General features: G+C 45.6%; 1 protein-coding gene and 1 long non-coding RNA gene across 3 annotated transcripts in view; one reads left to right on the top strand and one right to left on the bottom strand.

Annotated features, from left to right (window-relative positions):
* GATA4 (GATA binding protein 4) overlaps positions 1-12,515 on the top strand; it is a 46,509-nt gene extending 33,994 nt beyond the window's left edge. Inside the window, exons 2-6 of one of the 2 annotated variants that reach the window (XM_090288959.1) lie at positions 3,247-3,413; positions 4,887-5,012; positions 9,008-9,095; positions 10,576-10,724; positions 11,746-12,515. In XM_090288959.1, coding sequence (XP_090145085.1) covers positions 3,247-3,413; positions 4,887-5,012; positions 9,008-9,095; positions 10,576-10,724; positions 11,746-11,928 — 713 coding nt within the window. In that variant the 3' untranslated portion in view covers positions 11,929-12,515. Of the gene's footprint in view, positions 1-3,243; positions 3,414-4,886; positions 5,013-9,007; positions 9,096-10,575; positions 10,725-11,745 lie in introns of both variants that reach the window. The other variant, XM_090288958.1, reaches the window with a different exon arrangement.
* The window catches only part of LOC149999463 (uncharacterized), a 20,829-nt gene continuing 1,308 nt past the window's right edge, over positions 102-19,622 (bottom strand). Inside the window, exons 2-3 of the long non-coding RNA XR_016513412.1 lie at positions 6,559-6,594; positions 102-796 (exon numbers count right to left, since the gene is read on the bottom strand). This is a non-coding gene — a long non-coding RNA (uncharacterized LOC149999463). The remainder of the gene's footprint in view (positions 797-6,558; positions 6,595-19,622) is intronic.

Below are 19,622 nucleotides of genomic sequence, written 5' to 3'. Positions count from 1 at the left end.
TTATTGCAGAATGGTGTTTGCTTGTTTTTTTTTTTTTTAAGTCCATACAATTGAACTAGCCTAACAAAAGTTCCTTACATGACATTTCATGTGCTGCATTTTTAATTTCACATGTTGGGTAAGCATTTTCCTCTATTGTTACATCATTTTTATAATAATCACGTAAAATTACATAACAGTTCATCGAGTAGGTTGGATGGCAGGCAGTTTTCTGGTAGGAAATATGGAAATGTGCAGATTTGAAGATGTAGTGTGCTGTGGGAAAGACATGACGGGGCACTTGTAGGAAGCATGGCCTTGACTTTCCATTCAGTTCTTCCCTTCGACTGCTGTTGTAACACCTGACCTTTCAATCCGGGTTGGACTTCTGCACTTTCTACCCTAGACAAGAAGTCTCTGCCATTCAAATCCCCAACTTGGTTAAGGTGTGTTCAGAAAATGAATTGAGTAACATTGTTACTCATTAGTGATATTCTGGCTCAATTTGCCCAAGTCGGTCATTAGCATTTTGAGAGTGAGACTCTCACTTAGCTCTTGTGTCATCTCTCGGAGTGCTTAAGTAGCAGATGGTCAGTAAATGTTTGTCAGTGATAAATACATATTTGCCAGCCTCCAATGCCTTTCCCTGGCCAGTAAAACAGTTGAACAGTTGCTTGACTGTGTAGCCCATTCTGTGAGGCCAGCATGAAGGAGTTTCTAAGGCAAGCCTTTGTGTTGGCTTCTCGAAGCAACACAAGGCCAGTCACCAGCAGAGACCTAGGGCTGCAAGGGTGGCTTCCTCAGTGAGATTCTGTCCCTGCATATAAAACAATAAGTGTGAAGAGAAAAAAAGAGTAATGGATTATGAGATTTTTGTCTCTGGAACCTTCTTTAGATAAACTAGAACATAGAACTTTGCCAGATATCTTTACAAGGAGAAGATAATCTTCACCTGTGAGAACTGTGTGCTGAAATATTTGTGAGTGAAATGATAGAATGTGTGGGATTTTCTTCAGTTATACAGGACAGGGGAAAGCAGGTGGAGGTATAGATTGGGCACAAATTGTTGGAAAGCTGAATGATGATTAAATAAGAATTCATTTTTATATTCTGTCCACTTTTAAATATGTTTAAATGTTTTCATAATAAAAAAAAATAGAATAAGAGGGTTGCCTAGGTTGGGACTCCTGAGATGATCTAAAAAAGTTCTCCATTCCCAAGCATGATTTTACACCATCACACAATGCCTTGGTTCAATTTTGAGGCTGTAGTGCCATCTAGCGTTTATTGCAAACACTCAACAAAGTAATGACCTTACAATGGCCCCTCCTTGGGCTAAGATCCATCTGTGAACTCTCCTGGCCTTTTCAGTTCCCTCAGAGAAGACCTGGGCTGAGGGAGCAGGGCTAACCAGCCCTGGGCAGGGGCAGTCCGTGCTGGTCTGGAAGTGAAAATGGAGGTGGCCATGTTGGCATGGAGCGAGGTGTGCAGGTGGTTGCTCACTCCACACCTCCCCCAGGCTTGGGGAAGCAAGCTGTGCACAGGAGTCGCCTTTTCCTGGGCGGCTGTGCAGGCAAGTGACCTTGCAGAAGGGTTCTCAGTGTGACCCAGGTGCAAAAATAGCCTCCTTGTGACCAGCGTGTGCTCAACTCCCTGGCCTGAGCAAACAGCCCCTCACACCTGCACATTGTTGACTTGGTATAGACACACAGCTACTTGTTTGCAGGTGCAAATGACTGTGTGTGTACCCAGAGTTAAGGGAAGGGGAGGGCCCCCCACCATCCTCTGCTTCAGCCCACTGTTTCCTTAGAGCAGGTATCTGGGTCACAGGAATAGCAGAATGTTCAACCTTAAATCCCAAGGCTGGGCCTTGATGGAGGGCGAGATCTTAAAAACCCTCCCTTCCAAATATCTCCACCCTTCACTAGAGAAGAATCCGTTCTTGCTTCCAGTAGTAGGGCAGGAGCGATCTGGACACCAATGTTTAGGGTCAGAAAATATAGAAGAAAGATATAAACATTTTCAAAATAAGAAGCAGTGTACTTGGTGGCAGAGACTTCTGAAAGTTCTGAGCCAGGCTTTATTAGATGGTAAGGGAGAACAGAAGTGGCCTAGCCGATTTTACCTGGGCAGCTAAAATGGACATGAGTGGAATTCTACAGACATGGAAGGTAAAGGTAATGGGTGGGGGGGAAGGGCAGTGAGTGAGTGACAAATGATGGCAACTTGCCTGTGGAAGTGTGATCAACTCTGTTACTACTGCTATAATATATCTTATGTACCAGTAAGCAAGAACATACATCAGATTGTGATACTGAATCTCATACAGGTATGCTGAAATGAGATGAATGAATTCCAGCCCCCCCCCCCTTTTTTTTTGCAGGGCACTTTGAAAATTTCAAAAACTTTAAAAAGCATGTAGTCCCTTTTGGTTCATTAATTCTACTTCTGGGAAATATGCTAAGAAATAACTAGAACTGCTAAGATTCGTGCACAAAATGAGCAATGTTTACAAAGCAACAATCAGAAACTAGGTAACGATGACGTAAAAGGTCAATGACGATAGTTAAAGGATGCTACATTTACATGATGGCATGTTATACTGCACTTGAAATGAGCATATGAAGAATTTCTAGTGTGGGAAAGGCCTTTGCTATTCAGTGAAAAAACAGGCTCAAAATGATAGCTTGACCTCAACCAGTCAAAAATATATGTCACTATATATATAAAGTATTGCAAAGATATAATAGAACAAAATGGAAATATCACTGGTGATCTTCAAGTTACAGGATTATGTAGGATTTACATTTTTTACACATTTCAGTGTTTTCTAATTTCCCTAAAGTAAATGTTTATTACTTTTATTCAGAGGAAAAAGCAATCTTAATCTTGAAAGGAAAAAAGAGAGACAGAAGGTCAGAGTGGAACTCAGTGTTAGGTGAGAAGCTCAGGGTTTATATATAGGGGCAGAAGGCGAGATAAGGGCCTAAAATCAGGCTTCTAGTGGTTGCTGCTCCCTGACTAGGGAGAGCCCTTTTGTCCTGGGATGTCCAAGAGTAAAAATGTCCACTTCCCATGACAGTCCTCTGAGCAGATAGGTCCCGCAGGGGTTGAGGTCAGAGTGAAAAAGAGTGAGGCCCCGAGGTGACCCATCCTTCACTCCTTACAAGGGAAGGGCCTTATTTCTTTGGTCTCTAGATTTTTCTGATGTAAGGTTAATGGGAATAAATGAAGAATTAATCCTCCGTATTTTTTCCCACCCAGTAGATATGTTTGATGATTTCTCGGAAGGCAGAGAGTGTGTCAACTGCGGAGCCATGTCTACCCCGCTCTGGAGACGGGATGGGACAGGGCACTACCTATGCAACGCCTGTGGCCTTTACCACAAGATGAACGGCATCAACCGGCCCCTCATCAAGCCCCAGCGCCGGCTGGTAAGCAAGTGCCCGGACCACAGAAGTCCCACAGCTGTGGTGGGCGGTGGGGGGCCACATTTCTCTCTTCTCAGCACCTGGCTTCAACGCTCCTACCTTGGTGGGAAACTTCCCGGTTATGAATTTTGAATTTTGAGTCATCTTTAAAAGAAGGTATGGTTTGAGGGGCTGGGTGGGTGGGTGTAGGCCACATAGTAATTTCTTATACCTTTTGAGTTAGCTTGAGTTACAAGGTTGTTCCAGACTGTTGACCTTGAACAAATAGCCAGATATTTCTCCAGAAAAATGGGTTTATTCTGGAACAACAAAGATTTGTAACTCAGAGGATGTGGTCTTATAGCAAGCCATGTCAAGTCCAGAGGACAAAGGAGAGGAACGTTCTTTTATAGACGTAAGTGAGAGTTCAGAGGGGTCCTTGCAAACAAAGAGTCCATTGGGAGTTCAAAGTGTAGTGGTTTTTTACTGGCTGCAGTGGGGGTGGGGGGGGACCCTCCTGCCACCTGCTGGAGTAGCAGAGTAGAAAAGCACCTTCCCATTGGAGATGGATGATGTGTCTCTCCTTGTTTGGGGTAACTGGTGAGTGGTACTGCCTGAGAGCTCCCCCCACAGGCATTCCCACCTTCAATTTTAATGAGGTTTCTGTTTATTAATCTTCACAAGAACACCTAATTTGAGCCCTTAATTACGCAGAAGTGACATGTGAGATTCAAAAAAGCTAATGACCTTGCCTACAGTCATATGTGAGTGAGTGCAGTCTTCTCGCTTCCAGTCCAGCTGTATCTTGCACAGCTCCTAGGTTCCCATCAATCCCATGAGGAAGGTCAGCTCTTCCTTTATAAGAGCGTATATTGTTACGTAGCCTGTTTTCAGCTGATTAACCCAAAACCCAGGGAGGTTAAACAGTGTGTATTGGGCCCTGAGGCTAAGGAAGAGTTTGGAACTGAGTTCTTGGTTCTGTAGTCTTTTCTTACAATTGATTTTGACCAATATGACTGGCTTTCATGTGTGTTAGGGAGGGAAGAACAGAGGTGATAAATGCTGATGTTCTCCTTTGTTGAGGTCCCATGGCCCATCCAGTCTCTGATGATGCTTGGATGCAATAAATCGTCACCTACCGCCTGTGCCTGGCACCTGAAAACCACACGAATTCTACTTTTGGGATAAGCTTTTTTGCCTACAGTGCCCAGCGCTCACTGGGGTTTCCATCTGATGCAGAATGACTAATAATGCCATTAAAACCACAGTTAGGGTCCACTCTTCTTCTCCCACAGCAGACGTCCCCCCTGCCCCCAGCCCAGCCCACCCCACCCCAGGGGCAGCTAAGGCAGAGGGAGGCCCTGATGCCCCCACAGGGTTATATGGGCTGCTCCCACCACCCGCGTAGGGGGGCCCAGCCCAAGCACTCTCTGTGCGGCAGGAGCAGCAGCACCTGCCCTCACTTTGGACTTGAAGGGGTTGTCTCCTGTGTTGCAGTCCGCTTCCCGCCGGGTGGGCCTCTCCTGTGCCAACTGCCAGACCACCACCACCACGCTGTGGCGCCGCAACGCGGAGGGGGAGCCCGTGTGCAACGCTTGCGGCTTGTACATGAAGCTTCACGGCGTAAGTAGTCCTGGCCCTGGGCAGGTGGCCACCATGACCGGCGCCCACGGGCCTTCATGTCCATCGCTCAGTTCTTGCTTGTCTTCCTCCTTTCAGACTGTAATTTAGTGTTTTCCTTCTGAATGAAGACGCTTAGATGTGGATGGGGCCAGGCTGCTCCAGTGGGATACCATAGACTGGGCGACTTCTAAAGAGGAATTTATTTCTCACAGCCTGGAGGCTGGCTGTTGGAGGTCAGGGCACCAGCATAGTCAAGTGAGGGTCCTCTTCCAGGTCACAGACTTTTCCTTGTCTGCTCACAGGGTGCAGGGATGAGGGACCTCTCTGGGGTCTCTTTCAGGTCGGCACTAATCCCATTCATGAGGGCTCCACCCTCATGACCTAGTCACCTCCAAAGGCCCCACCTCCCAATACCACCCTCTTGGGGGATAGGTTTCTAACTTGAATTTTTTTCGGGGGACACAGACTTTCATACCATAGCAGACACATTGCCATTCACTTCATATTCAACATTGTATAAGTCTTAATTCCTATTTTACAAATGAGGAGACTCAGGAGTAATCTCTATGCATGGTAGTATGATAGAAAACAAAGGCAACAATTCAATTAGATATGAGATGTAAAACATCTTTATATAGAGACAGTAAAAATACCAGAAGAAAATATAGGGGATAATATTTATATAACCTTGTGGGTGAGAGGAGAACTTGTTAGGTGAGTTTTCAAAACTCTTAACCCATAAGATAAAAGTCAGATATGTTCAATTGAAGGACATTTAATATTAGTGCCCAGAAAGCTACCCGACGGAAGTAAGAACCGGTATACATATCAGAAAAAGGGCAAATATTTCCAGGAGAGAGGGAGCTGCTACAAAACTCTTTATGTTCTAATTTGCAACAGTCTCCGTTATATAGTGCTTAAAAAGTCAGTGTAGAATATTGTACACAATATAGCCCTATTTTTATGAAGAAAGAGGAAGAATGGAACTTATATGTACGTAGTTGCTTATATATACATAAACCCCTCTGGAAGGATATGTAAGAAGTTGGTAGCCTGTAGCACGTGCTGCCACTAGGAAAAGCAACAAGAGAGCTGGGCGGACACTGTTTTTGCTATGCAACCCCTTGGTTCCTTTTAGATGGTGCGTGTGCATGTCTTGTTCAAATATAAGTTAAACAAACAACACAAGCAAAACAAACAAAAAAAGAGATCCCATAGAATAATAGGAAAATGGCAATCAATCTTCCTCCATTTCCCAAAATGGGCAAAAGATATAAACAGACAACTGACAGAAGAAACTCAGATAGCCACTGAACATGTGCAGAGAGGCTGGACCTCACCAAAAATCAGGGAAATGTAAATTAAAACAACCTTGAGATTCCCTGTCTTGTGTTTGGCAAAAATATAAATGCATGCTAATATGTAGCAGTGGTGTGGATTTTGGAAAACATACTTTCATACCATATATTGTTAATTTGTATGTGAATTACTGTAAATATTGGTTCAGGAAATTAGCAGTACTTGCTAAGGTAAAAAACACACATACCTTTTGATGTAGCAGTTCTACTTTTGGGAAATTAGCCTATAAAACAATAAAAGAATCAGTACATAATGATGTTTGAACTATGTATTACTGCAGTGTTTGTACTGGCAAAAAGTAGAAACAATCTTCAAGCCTCATAAAGGAATGGTTGAATAAATTATTGCATGCCTTATAATGTAGAATGTTGAACAGAAATTTAAAAAGAATTTGGGCAATGTATCTTGACCTGGAGTAATGAAAAACACATTGCAAAAAAATATACATAGTATGGCCACATACTATGAGGTGAGGGCACATTAGACACACACACACACATACAGATGTAAGGATGGATGGATGAGTACATACATGTATAGATACATACACATGCACACATGATTGAGCATTTTTTTAAATGTAAGGAACATAGGCTATTACTCCAATTGCCTCATGGAGCCAGGATTGATGGTAGTGAGGTGGGAGGGGTTATTATTAACTTAATCTCATGCATATTTTTATGTTATAATGTGCAAAAAATGGCTAAAATAAAGTTAAGAACATTCCTAAGACAACACACTTGTTTGTTGAAGAAGTGTATACAAGGATGTTTATTGAATCACTGTAATAGTAAAAATGGAGAAAAAAACCTCTAGGAGGAAAATGGTTAAAGAAACTAATGTTCTTCAGTGGGGGAGTGATAAAAACAAAAAACAAAACAACTGATGGAGGAATATTATGTGGGTATTAAAAATATTGCATCCTCAAAAAATTAAAAGCAGAATTACCATATGACCCAGCTATCCCACTTCTAGGTATATGTCCAAAAAGAATGGAAAACAGGGTCTCAAACAGATATTCATACACTCATGTTCATAGCAGCATTATTCACAATAGTCCAAAGGTGGAAGCAACCCATATGTCATTGACGGCTAGGTGGATAAACAAAATGTGGTGTGTACATACAATAGAATATTATTCCGGCTTTAAAAGGAAGGAAATTCTGACACATGCTACAACATGAGTGAACCTTGAAATCATCATGCTAAGTGAAAGGAGCCAGTCACAAAAGGACAAACACTATATGATTCCACTTACATGAGGTACCGGGAGTGGTAAAATTCAGACATAAAGTATAATGGTAGCTGCCAAGGGCAAGAGGGAGGAATGGGGAGTTAGTTTAATAGGTGCAGAGTTTCAGTTTTGCAAGATGAAAAGTGCTCTGGAGATGGATATGGTCATGGCTGCACAACATTGCAGCTGTACTTAACACTACTGAACTGTACATTTAAAAATGGTTAAGATGGTAAACTTTATAATATGTGTATTTTACCACAATTTTTTTAAAAAAGTACTGAAATGGGTGGGGATAAAGAAGAGGACAGGATCCTTCTGAAGTCAGGATGGGCTTTAAGAGGGGTTGAGTATACTTTCCCCCAAAGGTGGGAATGTGTCTCATCTGACTCTCAGTTGACTAGAAGGCAAGTTCAAGTTCATGTACACTGGTGCACTTCTCTCCTAACCATTCCATGTTGACATCTCTTTAGTGGTAATTGCTTTTCTTTCAGTATTTATTAGTCCCATGTGGGAGACAAGCAAAGACCAGGGGCTAAAAGATGTCGTTGGCCAGTCCTAAAATAAACCAGATGCGGGGAAGGCACAATATTTTAAAATATTAGAAAGATGCAGGCGTGCTCCCAGACACTTGTTTAGGCCTGACCCCTGACAGTCACTGCTTGTTTATGAGATGTCAGGTGGGATAAAAGGATTGCCCACAGACAGTTTCTCTCTGCAGTGGGCCCCAGGTCGGTCTCTCCAGCATAATCTCTTGCTGCTGCCTTGGAAATACCTCTGCTCCAGGTGGATTCAATGCAGAAGAGCTGCTCTAAGTAGAGTGACTTTACATCTTGCCTCACTGGGACTGTCCCTGTTTGTGCCTACTTGCTTGGCATAATTACTAAGAAGTGCACCACCTTTTCAATCTCATAATGTCCTGAGATGGCTGATAAATGAAAGGCTTTTGCACATATACTATTCCTGCTGCCTGAACTCCCTGCCCTGTCTACTCCATATGCTCCTATAGCTCAGATGGCACCTCTTCAGTGAAGCCTTCCTTGGTGTGCTCATGTGCCCCTACTCCTCCTCCCCACCCCAGGACTGAGTTTTCCCACAACACCTATAAGTATGGTTATTTTCTATTTGTCTGTCATTCCCACTAAACTGTCAGCCTCTTGAGAGAAGGATCTGTGTCCTTTAGGGTCTAGTATAATACTCAGTATGTAACAAAGGTGCTCAATATATTGAAAAAAGAATTGATCTCTTTCTCAGGAGGAGTTCCAGGGGCTGATTTAGTCTCAGCTCCAACGATTATAGAGGAATTGCTTAGATGTTGCCTTCCTATAGTGTGTGTGTGTTTAAATACTATATGATCATGTACAAATGGAAAACCATTACACATTGACTTGTGATCCCCTAGGTTCCCAGGCCTCTTGCAATGCGGAAAGAGGGGATTCAAACCAGAAAACGGAAGCCCAAGAACCTTAATAAATCTAAGACACCAGCAGGTGAGGAAAAGAGCTGTGGGTAATTATATGATAAGTCTAGGGCCTTGGAGTGTGTGAAAATGTGTTCTTAGGTGAGCTGGCTGCCAAGGTGTAATGTTAGCATCATCCATTCCAGTTTTTCAGGGCAAAATGAATAGCCCAGTATAAAAGTAATGTCACTATGGAACCTATTTGGAGCCTTTGAAGCAGACTTAAGTCAAGCTGTGGCCTGATCATTGCCAGTTGCAAAGGCTACAGTGGAAAACTGGACAGGTCAAGGGCCTGAAAGAAAAAGGAACATTACTTGGTCCTTCCATCTTTGTGATCTAAGAGGACAGGGCCCCATTAGTCCTGTTCACAACAGACTGATTGGTAAGCCAGTGTATAATTAACATCATGTAGTACTTTGTGCTTTAGAAAGCTTTTTCACAAATATTCTCTCATTTATCCTTAAAGACCCCCTTAGGACCCCATTTATTTTCCCCATTTTATAGGCGAGCACACTGAGGCTCAGAGAGGGCAGTGGCTTAACCAGAACCATACAGCTGTGGGTGGGTAGGGAGGTCAAGAATGAAAACCCGAGTTTTTTTACCCTGCAGGGTCCATAAGCTGTTTAAGATACCACTCTGCCCTCTCAGTTTCTAGGTTAGGACTGAGGTCTATTTATGTTCCCTCTCAAGAGCATGTCCTCCTCAGCACTGCTACCAAACTAAAGATTTCACTGTGAAATGCCATAGTCACAGAAAAATAAAATAAATCAGCTGATTTATCTTCTAATCTAAGGCATGACAGAGTCGGACCAATTTCCTCTTTCCACTGGGATGAACATGACCAAAGTTGTCCTTTTCCAAATTCGACAACGGCTAACGCCCTCTGGCAGTCATGTCTTCCTAGAACTTTCCTGTCTCACCCCACCGGTCCTCCTCCTTTCACCTGTTGCCGCACTTTTTATAAGTATCCCCACGCCCTACCCATAACTTCATCTCCTTACACGTCACCATCACAGGGAGGGTGGGCATTTGGTTCAGATGTAGAATCTCTGTCTGAAATTCGAAATCCGGAGAGCCAGATTTGGCAGCCAAACCTAATCTGAACAGACACGGGCTATTTATAGTCTGTATTTGCCCCACATGTGAATATTCACATGTTTTGCTGTGGAACTATTAATGTTTTTAAATATGGCTGTTGTCCCAGACCTCGCTGGAGGAGTTCTGTAATGTACAGTATATGCCCTTTTTAAAATCAAAAAAAGTTTTGAATCCTGAAACACATGTGGCCTCAGGGAGTTTGGGATAAGGGATGATGAGCCTGTCATTTCAAAAAAGTTCCCTTGAACATTTCATTTTGAAAACCACTGCCCTCCAATGATGAAGGACCCCTGCTTCTCTCCCCAGCAAAGGTAAAGAAGTCATTAGCACGGACCTACCATGGCTGCCTGAAACGACAGCCATCTGTTTGTCCCTGCCCCTGGTCTGGGTGTCCTGACTCTGCCTTGTTCCAGGTCCCTCGGGCAGTGAGAGCCTTCCTCCCACCAGCAGCGTTTCCAGCAACTCCAGCACCGTGACCACCAGCAGCAGTGAGGAGATGCGCCCTATCAAGACAGAGCCTGGGCTGGCATCCCACTACGGCCACAGCAGCTCCATGTCCCAGGTATGCCCCTGGGCAGGGGACAGGACTGCCCTGGGGTGGTAGGCTCCAGGGTACCACTAGCCAGGCCAGCACTGGGGCCTGGAGCTCGTGGCTGAGGGAAATGCTGGCTGCTCTCAGGACTGCACTCAGGCTATGGGCTGTCTGCCGGGGGATTTATTTCGGCACATCCCATCAAGCTACAATGATTTGGACACATGACTGTGAGACACAAACGTATAGCAGCTCCTCTGTGTCCTAAGTGAGGGGTGTTTGACCTTGGCCTTGAAAAATGGGTAGATTTTAACAGGAGGAAGGGGAGGAGGAGGAACCTCCTCACATGGGCAAAGGCAAGGAAACTGTAGAGGGCAAGGTGGGTAGGTTGGGGCTGGTGAGGGGTTCACAGGCAGGGTGTCATTTTGATGAGTGCCATCTGCAGGTCCAACTTTCTCGTATGCCCAGAAGACGGGCTGGCAGCCCCCTCAGTCTCTTCTTTTGGATGTAATGGCATCCCTGCTCCTCCACCCCCTCACTTGAAGATCAGGATGTTCCTGGTCACAGTCTTCCAAACTCTGATCTCTTTCCCACCCATCCTCATGGGAGGCCGTGTCCTAACCAGCTTTTTATTGTCAAGTGTTGGGAGAGCAGCTGGTTCTGTAGAACTGGAAGGACCAGGAGCTTCTTATGGGTGGGGGAGGACAGCTGCCATTTGAAAGTGGAGATCTGATGGTGATAAGATTGTAGCAAATGTCTCATGTAACTATCAGCCTTCAGAGAAACCAGAACTGCCACAAACAGGGTTGTATTGCTCAGAAGCAGCTGGTGACTCACACGGACCCTTTGCACAGGGGCAGAGCAGACAGAAGTGGGTCTGGGTCCCTTGTCCTGCCTTTGTCCTTTGGCCCACTCTTCTGATCCCTCTCCTCAGGTGGGAGCCCCCCTGGGGACATCTGCATAACAGGACTCCCCTTCTTCAGCCCAGATCTCCCCAGCCTGCCCCCCGGGAGTGATTCCATTGACCTCATCTTGCACTTCTTGCTTTCAGACATTCTCCGTCAGTGCGATGTCCGGCCACGGGTCCTCCATCCACCCGGTCCTCTCGGCCCTGAAGCTCTCCCCACAAGGCTATGCGTCTTCGGTCAGCCAGTCCCCACAGGCCAGCTCCAAGCAGGACCCTTGGAACAGCTTGGCCCTGGCTGACAGTCACGGGGACATAATCACTGCATAATGTCACCTCCCTCCCTCCTCAGATGCCTGCACAGACTTGGGAATGGGGGGACAGCAGAGATGAGGCTCTGGGCTCCCAGCGGCCAGCCTGCTCTGTCTGGAAATGACTCCAGAAGAACAACTGGGAAGACACTTGAAGTCGATGATTTGGTTAGGGAAGTGGATGCTGAATTTCTGTCAGATGCCTTTTGAGGATGGGGGCCTGGGAAGAGCCCAGACTGATCTGGATGCATCCGCCCTTCGCTAGGAGCACACCTAAGTCCCTTTTGTGGAGTTAGAGACCTGTTTCTCATTTTCTGCCCCACTCCACCCCTGATGAGATGTGATGTCCTTCTCTACCTTTCCATCACTGGCCTATGATGGTGGTTTCTCCACGGTGTCCCAGCACTGAGGACATAAGGGTGGGCAAAGGGGCAGGGTGCTGGGGCCCCTGCTGCAGCCTGAGCCAGGGCATCGGATGTGCCTTTGGATGTGACAGGCCCCTCTGGGCAGCTCCTGCCCTTGCTCAACACTCCTCTTCAGGCTCAGCACACCCTGCATCCCTCAATACTGAATCTTGACTCCAAAAACACTGGGTGCAGCGCCCATATCACTGGGTGCTGCGAGGGGAGATGGAGGAGAAGCTGCTTCACCCGCCACACAGTACAGCTTCAGCAAAATCGCAGCTTGGCAACTTCGTCTCCCCCACATTTCTTTTCCTGGCTTGTGGCGTCCTCGTTCCTTCATTCTCTTCACCCCAAGGCCTCTGAAAATAAAAATCCCTTCCACTGCTCCAAGTGATTCAGCTCTGCCTTCAACTTGAACATGTTTCTCCCTCAGCAAAAGAAGAACGTGGCAGTTTAGCCAAACAGCAGCACCCCCCACCCTGCCCCCCCGAAATCCTTCCTCCATCCCATCACACGTGGGGTTCTGAGTAAGAACAAAAATGGTTTTGCTGCTAAAGCAAGTTTGACTAACACTCATCTAAGACTTGAGACCATTCTGGAGAGGCTGTCTGGTGAACATCGGAAGGGGGGGCGGGCAGGGTTTTCCATGGATTCTGAGTCGCTTGTGCTCCGATCTTGCTGACGCCACTTCTGTCTGCGGAGATGTGCCTGGAGGCCAGATAGCAGGCCGAGTCCATGCAAGGGGTGCAGAACGCCCGTACCTGCATCCTTTCTCCAGCACCCATCTCTTGTCCAGGAGGTGAAAAGCTAGAGATTTTGCAACATAATTTCAAAGCAAACAGACACAACAAAGCTTATGGGAAGAAAGATGACGACCAATAAGAGAAGACACTCAGGTGGGCCCTGCCGGCTCCCCAGCGCTGGTCTGGAATTGGCCTTTCTCTGGTCGCCACGTTGCTGTTTCTGCCCGGGACATGGGGGCTCACAGACTCCCCCTTCTGTGTCCTCCTCATCAACAGAGCTCGTCAACTGCCCCAACACACCCAGCTCCCCACCCACAATCCTACAGGCTGTAGCAGAGAATATGTCTAAACCAAGATTCTGTTTTTAATCATCACTTACATTGCTTTCTTTCATGAAGGCCACCCTCATGTACTTTCCCTAACCCACAACCCTGTTAACATTGTCTTAAGGTGAAATGGCTGTAAAATCAGTATTTAACTAATAAATTTATCTGTACTCCTCTTTCCCTTCTCCTCCCTCACATGTCTTTCCTGGGAGGTTCTCTGCTGTCCTTCGCAAGGCAGTCTTGAGCCATGGAGGCCTTTCGCCCGTCTGCTCACGTTTGGCAGTTGGCCAGGTCTTCCTCCATGTGTGACAGTGACTGGTGAAAGGAACATGCATCTTGGCCCTGCCACTGAGGCTTTGGTTTACTGAGAGAGGGTTGGATCAACCCTTAACTAAAGTTCCTGGGTGCCATTTCTAGAACTCCCCTCAGAGACAGCAGGGTGGGACATGAGGCAAAGCTTAGGGGCTGATCTCTCCAGCTCACCTGCATTAAGGTGTGTGCTGGAGAGTCACCCTGAGGTGTTCTTCCATCTTCCACTTCTCCTTTATGGTTTGATTTCAACAAGCCCTTGAGGGACAGGCTGCGCTCCACTGATGGGAGGGAAGAGAAACTGCTCTACCCATTCGTCCTCACCTTCTTAGGCTACAGAATTGCTTCATTGCTTTGTCTTAATGAGGGATGGGGGCAATAAAAGGGACCCAGACAAGGAAACCCACCCCCTCTCAGTACTGTTTATGGCGGCTTCCTGCCACTCTCAGTCGGCTTATGCCAAGCCCTTCGGGTAGCTGGTGGCCACGGACTTCTCACAGTCCCTGTTATTTTTGAGATCAGGGGGGAAAAAGAATAAGAACCATTCTTTTATGTCAAATCAGGAAAGCTTTTAAATTTGCTAATGAATAGCCAAGCCTATTATATCAAGCAACCATCCAGAAGGATAACTAGCAACTAGGAGTAACACAAGTGCTTCAAAACCAAGAATCAAACCTACCAGGACTTAAGCTGGCTGTGGGAAGCACATGATTTCTGATGTCGTTGTAGAAAACATTTTGCCACATCTCTTTAGGAATGGCTTCCAGAACAAAATCATATATAACACCAGATGACCTTATATAGTCACAACTTGGGCTTTACCCCAGATGGTATAATCCAGCTTGGGTCAGCCTCCTTGCTCACCAGACTTGGTTGCTTTCCGAAATGAAAGGTATCCCCAGAGGAGGTTGATTTTGATATTCTAAAGGGTGCAGTTTGCAGATGGTTGGGAAAAGCTGAAGGAAGCAGGGGGTGAGGGCTAGCAATCCCTCATCATTAAAATAAGTGACTGTCCTACTTTGGTGACTTAAGCAGCCAGTGACATGTGTCCAGATTAAGAACTCCATCACCTTCCCTTACAGTCTCCTCTTGCTGTGATAAAACCTTTGGAAGCAAAAGGCCAAATCATGTTAACAGTTGGACAGCATCACTCCTTAATATTTACTTTTGAATGCTGCTAGGGGGTGAGTAGTAGCAGATTTAGCTGTGATCATGTTTGGCTTGGATTGACAGCAGTGCAAATTAAGTTTATATTGACTGAACAGTCACCAAATGGAGCTGGGTCGGGGGTTATTTGGATGACCCAACCTCCACCCCTGAGTCTCCAGAACTTGACATACTGACTAGGCTACTGAGTGCATGAGAAACAGCCATTTGGAAAGCTGCTTTTGGAGTGGAGGTGGTTGGTTTTGGGTTTTTAATCATTTTTTGACACCGGACTCTACTCTTCAGATTGCAATCTTGTCCTGCCTGAAGCTAGAACACACGAAAATGCCATCATCCCATGACCAAGGACCAGACTTAAAGCTTCAAGGGTTAGCCTGGGCAGTAGAACCTCCAGGTCTCTGCCCCTGGACACTTGCTTCTGTTTCTGACCCATAGCCTCCTGGAAGTACTGCTGTTCTCTACCACTCTGGCCCTAGTGTGACTTTGATCTCACTTCCAGTAGCTGCTATTTACTAATGAGAACTAAGTAATCCAAGTGAAGGTGACATTAAAACAGACCTACTTTTGCAAAATCCAGTTTCCTTTTGGTTCGTGCATTAATAGCTCACTCTTCTGACTGAAGCCTAGGAGATCATAGGTTTAGTCATATAGACTGGTGACCACACAGCTGTGCTCTGAGTTAACAAGAACAGAAGATTCATAAAAAGCCTGCAAGGCACCTGGTGCTCTGGGACCCAAGCTGTAGCGGCCCTGCTTCACCTGAGAAATAAACAGGAAACATGATATGACACTCCCCCCAATGGGCTTATAAGAGGTTTTTAATCACTGGGAAGCTGTGAATTCCTAATCAGTGAATCTTACTATAAGAAGTTATCAGAAGCGCAATACTAGTAGACTCTTAAAAATGATTATACTCACTGTACTGCCCCTTCTTGGAAATGGATTTGCTTAAATAAAATGAATTGCAATTAGAAATGCAAAAAAAAAATAGACTTATCATTCCACCTCATTAGAGTCACACTAAATTAGGTCTAGCATCTTGAACTTGGGACCAGCAGCTCTGAAATCATGAGTTGGAAGAAAGTGGTTCATGTCTCACAGGGTTTTACATACTCTTGTTGGTAAAAATTAAACCCCAGGGCCCCAAGATTTAAAAGTGCTCCTCCCAGAGACTCCAGATTGATGTTCTCCAAGTGGAAAACAGCACCTTTATTGTGACCCAAGTAATGAGGTTTAGAAACGTTTCAGAAGCTATACATCCAAATGAGCACTGTCTCAAAGCAGCCACCTGGGAAACAACTTCTTCCAATATTGCAGCCATTGCAAAAACAGGTGTAGACACTCTCCAGCACCTGTTCATATCAGCTTAAGAGAACCAGGTTGGTTGGTTGCTTCTTAGCCACATTTAGTTTGGGACCCCCAAACAGAATTTACATCACTTGCCCGATTTTTGTCACAGGTCTTAATTCTAAATGCCCCTTTAAAGTATAGAAATGTTCCATCAGTGACAAGCTTTTGAAGAATGGTCTCTAGTCTGAAAGCCAATCCCAGCGAAGGAAGAAGAAGTGATGGAAAACGCTTTTGGGTCTTCTGTGGCTGCCACACCAAAGAGGACAGCATGTTCTTCTTTAGTTTTGGTGTGTTTCCTTACGTCCATCAAACAACCTTGGTGTCTTCTTTCACCATCCAGCTGTGCTGAGTTTTGAAAGAGGCTGCAGGTTATGAGACCAGAACGCACTTCCAAGGCTTACTGTAGATCCTGTAGAGAATGCTTGGAGTAGATCATTTCTGTAATTTTGGACAGTGTTTGTTTTTTTTAACTTTTGGGGTCACAGACCTCTCTAGAAATGTAATAAAAGCTGTGCTCACTTTTCCAGACAGGTGCACATAGCCTGAGATTTTGAACACCACTGCAAATCTGGAAAGTTCTCCATATGCCCCATGTTAAGACCTCCTAGTCTCAGACTCCGGTTTAGTCCAGTGCTGCAAGGCTGTATTGGTCTAACTAACAAGGTCAGCTCTGTTGAGGGTGTCCTGGCATTTAATGAGAAAAGTTAGGCTCAGAGTAAATCTTCCCAGTTAGCTCTGAAGTCAATCAATCCAACAGTCCCAGGGCAGCTGTCAGGACCCATGGAGCTGTTCTATGCTCATGGGAGATCCTGCAACTTAAACTCTAGCTGTTTATACAGAGACAGGGCTAAGGAATTCCTGGTAGTCCCTTCCTTACAGGAATCTAAGGATTTTGGGAAGTCAGTATTGCTAAGGTTTCCAGTAACTGGCCAGGGATAGTTGAATGGAACGGAAGGAAAACTAAACCGCACCTGCTAGCAAAAAAGGATGACTGGATTGGGTGCCTGACACATTTACAGGCCATGAGGGATCCCATGGATTTTCTAGTCCAAACCTTCTTGTTCCCTCATCATCGAGGGAACTTGCCCAAGGCCACAGAGCTGGCGTGAGGAAGAGCTGCACTTAATGAGCACCTACCCACACTAGAGAGGCTCTGAGATTGGAATCAAGGTACTGTCCTTGCAGTTAACACACTCACCAGGTGGGGGCGCCCGCGTCCTCATACTCCTCTGTATCCTTCAGAATCTATCGGCCACATTTTCAAGCTATCCGAGATCAGTCCAGAAATTTTGCTTAGAAAAGTACCTACTGCTTATTGAGCACTGCACATAAACACTGCTAGTAGATTTATATAGGCACATAAAACATATAGTCTATATCGTCACGATCATATTTTGCTCACAAAGATACTGGCCCACAGCTTTTAAGTCACCTACTGAAGGTCACAGAACTAGTTTGTGCAGAATCAGGATTCAAACCATGCCTATTTGATTCCAGCATTGGGGCTATTACACCCCACCCTTGCCTCCCCTAAAGAGTGGACACCTCAAAGCTGGAAACTCAACACAGCCTGGGACTACGTCCCACTCCAAGATTAAGTCTTTCAACATCTTTTCCAGAAGTTGGGAGGATACTTGGTTCCAAATTCTCCAATTCCTTCAATTTAGGTACAATGAAAGAAGGGTCTAGAATTGCTGGGGAGTGGGGCTTACTGCCCACGGTCACATGCCCTAAAGAGGGCCAACTGGAATAGACCCAGGAGCCTCACTTTCAGCCCTCGGTGCCCCCAGGTGTCTCTAGAGACATATGAACCCTCCCTGATGTGGTTCACAATCCCCAAACTCTTTCCTTGGCAATTTGATTCCTCACCACATTTTACTGCTTTTCTCCTTCACTTCCTTTCTTGCTCTCTTGGAGGCGACTGTATTTTAATTGATTTTAATGTGCATTATAACTTTTACCCTGCTGGAGAAATCAGGAGCACAGAAGAAGAGAGAGGAATTGGCTCCATGGCACTGAGAAACCTGGCGACTGACCTCCATGGTGCTGAGGGCCAGGCTCCTATGAGCTTTGGGACTGCCCCAAATCCAGGAGGCAAATAATAATAACTAAAATGTATTGAGCTATTACTCTTTGCCAGGCTCAGTGCTAAGAGACTGATTTATCATCTCAGTAAATCCCACAGTAGCCCAGAGAGGCACTTCACTCCATATGACAGATGAAGAAACTGAGGTAGAAAACGGTTAAATTACTTGCCCAAACTCTGCCCACTGATTGACAGGATTTGGACCCAGCTAGTCTGATGCAGAGATAGTGTTCTAAAGTGCTATTCCAATTACTCTTCTAGGAGTTTGCCCTTTTCTAGGCAGATTCCCAGATTGATAACATACATTTGCACAGCACTTTACATTTTATGAACATTTTGCATCTAATAATCTCATTTAATCATTCATTTAAAGTATGTTTATTGAGTACCTACCACTGCCAAGTACTGTGCTCTAAGTCCTGCTGCTCCAAGTGTGGTCTCTGGGCCAGCAGTTGCAGCAGCGGCAGCAGCATCACCTGGCAGCTTGTTGGAAAGGTAAAATCTTGGGCTTCGCTACAAACCTGAGTCAGAATCTGCATTTAAACAAGATTCCCAGCTAGCTCATATGCACATTAAAGTCTGAGAAGCCTTGCTTTCTAATATTTCCATAAAAACACCATGAAATAGATATCCTACTTTAATACATGGGTAGATTGAGATATTGTGACTTGCTTGTCTTCCTATAATAATGAAGCAATCTATGTTAAGAGCTTAGAAGAGTGTCTTGCACATAATATGTGCTCAACAAACAACATCTATTATTATAAATAACATAGTCAATCTGTGAACCATTGCTGTTCTCAACTCTATAGCCCTTTGGCCTCAACAGAGACTTGTTAGGCACCAGGCATTCATTCCAAGAGGTGAGGTAAGAACTGTGGCTCTAGCTTCCTTCCCAGCTCAACCAGAGTCTACAAGATGGGAAATTAGGGGCTCCAGAAGCTGCTGTTGGGGTGTGCCTGGTCCTACATCAGGGGTCATCCTGTGGTGGGGATGCTGGTCTCCAGAAGAGGCCACTGAAAGAAAGAGAGAGACCAGAAGGCTTTCTGGGGATCCCTCCTGGAAACTCCATGCCCTCAAACCGCATCCACTCTGCCTCCAGGGCTCCTCTGTGCTGAGGACCCTCCATACCCCAAGCCTTCCCAGCCTTCCTCTTCTCACTTCCTGCCCAAGGCCTTCAGATGAAGGCTCTTTGTACTGCGCCCTCTCAAGCAGTAGGACCCACCTAAGGAGGGCCCTGGCCTCTTCCTGTGCTGGCCAAGCCCTCCCCAGGGCCTCTTAGTGGTGATCCGTGGTGCCTGCTTTCCTGTGCAGGCTCCGCATCCTCT

This window comes from Furipterus horrens, unplaced genomic scaffold, assembly GCF_987537825.1.
Source record: "Furipterus horrens unplaced genomic scaffold, mFurHor1.1.pri manual_scaffold_10, whole genome shotgun sequence".
Classification (NCBI taxonomy): Eukaryota; Metazoa; Chordata; class Mammalia; order Chiroptera; family Furipteridae; genus Furipterus; species Furipterus horrens.
This window is presented reverse-complemented; position numbering and strand designations above follow the sequence as displayed.